The following is a 3,212-nucleotide window of genomic DNA, read 5'->3' on the forward strand; positions in this document are numbered from 1 at the left end:
CTGAAATAAATTAAGTTCAAGTTGAAGCACCAAAATGACTAAAACAAGAATAAAAATAGATGAAAGCTACATAGATTAAAAAAAAATAAAAAAATCTAATGATGACAAAAACACAGAACAAAATGTCTAAAACTAAAATTAAAATGAGAGCTGAAATAAAATAAAACTTAAACATTAGACGAAAACCTACTTTAAAAAAAAACTTAAACGAAAATAGAAATGTTGCCTTGGCAACTGACTGAAATAAAACAAGTGTAAGTTGAAGCACTAAAAACACTAAACCTAAAACACACCAAATAACAGCACAAACATTGATAATACTGATAATAAAGCTGTTTATTCTTCCACTGTCTGCACTGATCGGATATAAAGACATTATTCATGAATTACAGATTTCCTCACAGTTGTGTTTTTCTCCAGTGGATTTTGTCACGTTGTAAGAGACGTCTAGCTGTTCTAACGTCGTCCAGTGATTCACAAGAGAAAGAGTGAAGTCATTATCAATTAAAGCTCTCGCCTCCCTGAAGCTCAAGATTCTTAAGCAGTATTGATATCTGCATTATCTATGTGAATATTAAAATCCCCAGCAATAGAAAAACAGTCAAACTTTGAGGAAATCATTGAGAATAGTTCTGTAAAGTCCTGGACAGTGGCTAGAGAGTATTTCGGAGGCCTGTAAATAATGATAAATAAAATGTGTGGAGCACATTTTAGCACACTACCCAGATATTCAAAAGACAAGTAATCACCAAATGACGCTTGCATTGATAGTCATCTTTAAATAGAGCAGCTACATCTCCACCTCTCCTAACAACTCTGCAATCACTCATAAAAGTAAAGTTAGGAGGGGCAGTTTCATTGAGGACTTGCACTACAGCTGTCTTCTAGCCACGTTTCTTTTAGAAACATAAAATACAGGTTGTTTGTGGTTAAGTCATTGATCATAAGTGATTTATTTTTATGTGAGCCGATGTTTAAAATGCAAACTTGACAGCTTTACTTGTCCTCACAGCAATCTTAGTTTGACGTCGTGCGAGTCTGTTATTATTAACTACAACTAAAACTATTCAAAATCGATTTCATTAACTCAAATAAAGCTGAAACGTAAAAATGAAAAACTTAGATGAAAAACTTAGATTAGAAATGTTGCCTTGGCAACTGAAATAAAATTGAAGTACAATAAAATAAAGCACTTTAACTTGAAGTACTAAAATTACTAAAACTAAAATAAAAATAAAGAAAATATTTAAAAACGAATGAAAAAATGACAAAAGCAATATAAAAACAATTAAAATAAATGCTAAATAGAAATATTTAAAAAAGATAAAAAACAGCACATAGCACATTACTGAAATATAAATGTAAATGTGAAACTAAAATTTCACATTTACAAATGAAAAATGAAAGTTAAATAGAAATATTTGAAAAAGGAATAAAAAGCTGAAATAAAATATAAATATTAGATGAAAAACTTAAACTTATTTTAGTTTAGTTTTCTTTTAAGTTGAACTTGAAGTACTAACATTACTAAAACTAAAATAAAATAAATGAAAGCTAAATAGAAATATTTAAAAACAGATTAAAAATGACAAGTACATAAAATTACTGAAACTGAAATTAAAATGAAAGCTAAATGGAAATATTAAAAACAAAGAATAAAAAATGACAAACACAAATTTACTGAAATTAAAATGAAAACTGAAATAAAATATAAATATTGGATGAAAACCTGAAACTTATTTTATTTCAGTTTTTTTTTTAAGTTTAAGTTTTTCATCCAATATTTATATTTTATTTCAGCTTTCATTTAATTTTCGTTTCAGTAATTTTATGTGCTTTGGTCATTTTTAAATATTTCTATTTAGCTTTCAATTATTTTATTTTAGTTTTAGTAATTTTAGTACTTCAACTTAAACTTAAATTACTAAAAAAAGAAAGCGAAATATTATTAGAAACCAATAAAAATGGCAAAAGCACATTGAATTATTGAAAATAAAATTAAAATGAAAGCTGAAATAACTTAAAAAACTAATTAAAACTGAAATAAAAAGTTCAAATTGAAGTAATAATAACTAATGACTAAAACTTAAACTGAAATCAAAACAAATGAAAGCTAAATATAAGGTAAAAAACTAATAAGAATGCACAAAGGCACATATTTCTAAAACTAAAATTAAAACCGAAAATATAAAAATTCAAAATAATTCAAAATACTGTATTAATAAATACTAAAACAGTATATAAATAATATAAAAAACAACAACATCGAAAACATGGCATTGTTTGATTTAAATCTAACTTTTTGAGATAAAGTTTTAGAATTGTTATGAAAATTTTTAGCATAAAACAAATCCTAAATATTTCAGATTGTGCTGTATTTCTAGGTGACATTTTCTCATGCTGAAGAACAGGATCATCAGGTTTACTTCTCAAATGGCATCAAATCAGAACAGAATGCAAAACAGAGATATTTCACTAGTGCTCAAATGCTAGTAGAATTGTATGTTTGAATCAAATTCAGCTCGTGATATTCGAGTGAACACGAGCCCTGAAGAGATATCTGCAGCTCTTATTGTAAATCCACATGTTTATTTTGAAAATGAACTGATATGACGCCGTCCTAGTTTTCATAAATGCTCTATTTATATAAATCACAGCCCATCAGCGGCAGACGCTCTGAATTCATGCATAAGTCATAGTGAAGCTTCAGATCCGCTGAGGTTTCCAGATGCGTCTCATCCAACATTAAACACTCCAGTCACATGAATCAAGTCTGATATTATAGGATCAGGTAATACATTCAGAGCATAATGCAAACACACACACACATACACACACACATGCATAACGCAGTGTGTGTTTGTCACGTTGTCTGTAGGCTGACGTTAATATTGTCCTGTCCGATGGATCTGAAGAACTTCCCGATGGATGCACAGACCTGCACCATGCAGCTGGAGAGCTGTGCGTATTAACATCTATATGTGACCCTGGAGCACAAAACCAGTCATAAGGGTCAATTTTTCAAAATTGAGATTTATACATCATGTGAATGTTGATTAAATAAGCTTTCCATTGATGTATGGTTTGTTAGGATAGGACAATATTTGAAAATCTGGAATCTGAGGGTGCAAAAAAATCTAAATATTGAGAAAATCATCTTTAAAGTTGCTCAAATGAAGTTCTTAGCAATGCATATCACTAATCAAAAATTA

At 28.8% G+C, this 3,212-nt stretch overlaps 1 protein-coding gene across 1 annotated transcript in view; it reads left to right on the forward strand.

The window, feature by feature from the left end:
• Nucleotides 1-3,212, forward strand: part of LOC107745263 (glycine receptor subunit alpha-2-like) — a 45,450-nt gene that overhangs the window by 30,472 nt on the left and 11,766 nt on the right. The window contains exon 5 of the mRNA XM_016559115.1: nt 2,879-2,961. Coding sequence (XP_016414601.1) covers nt 2,879-2,961 — 83 coding nt within the window. The remainder of the gene's footprint in view (nt 1-2,878; nt 2,962-3,212) is intronic.

The sequence above is a fragment of the Sinocyclocheilus rhinocerous genome, unplaced genomic scaffold (genome assembly GCF_001515625.1).
Source record: "Sinocyclocheilus rhinocerous isolate Xijiao unplaced genomic scaffold, SAMN03320098_v1.1 scaffold3145, whole genome shotgun sequence".
NCBI lineage: Eukaryota > Metazoa > Chordata > Actinopteri > Cypriniformes > Cyprinidae > Sinocyclocheilus > Sinocyclocheilus rhinocerous.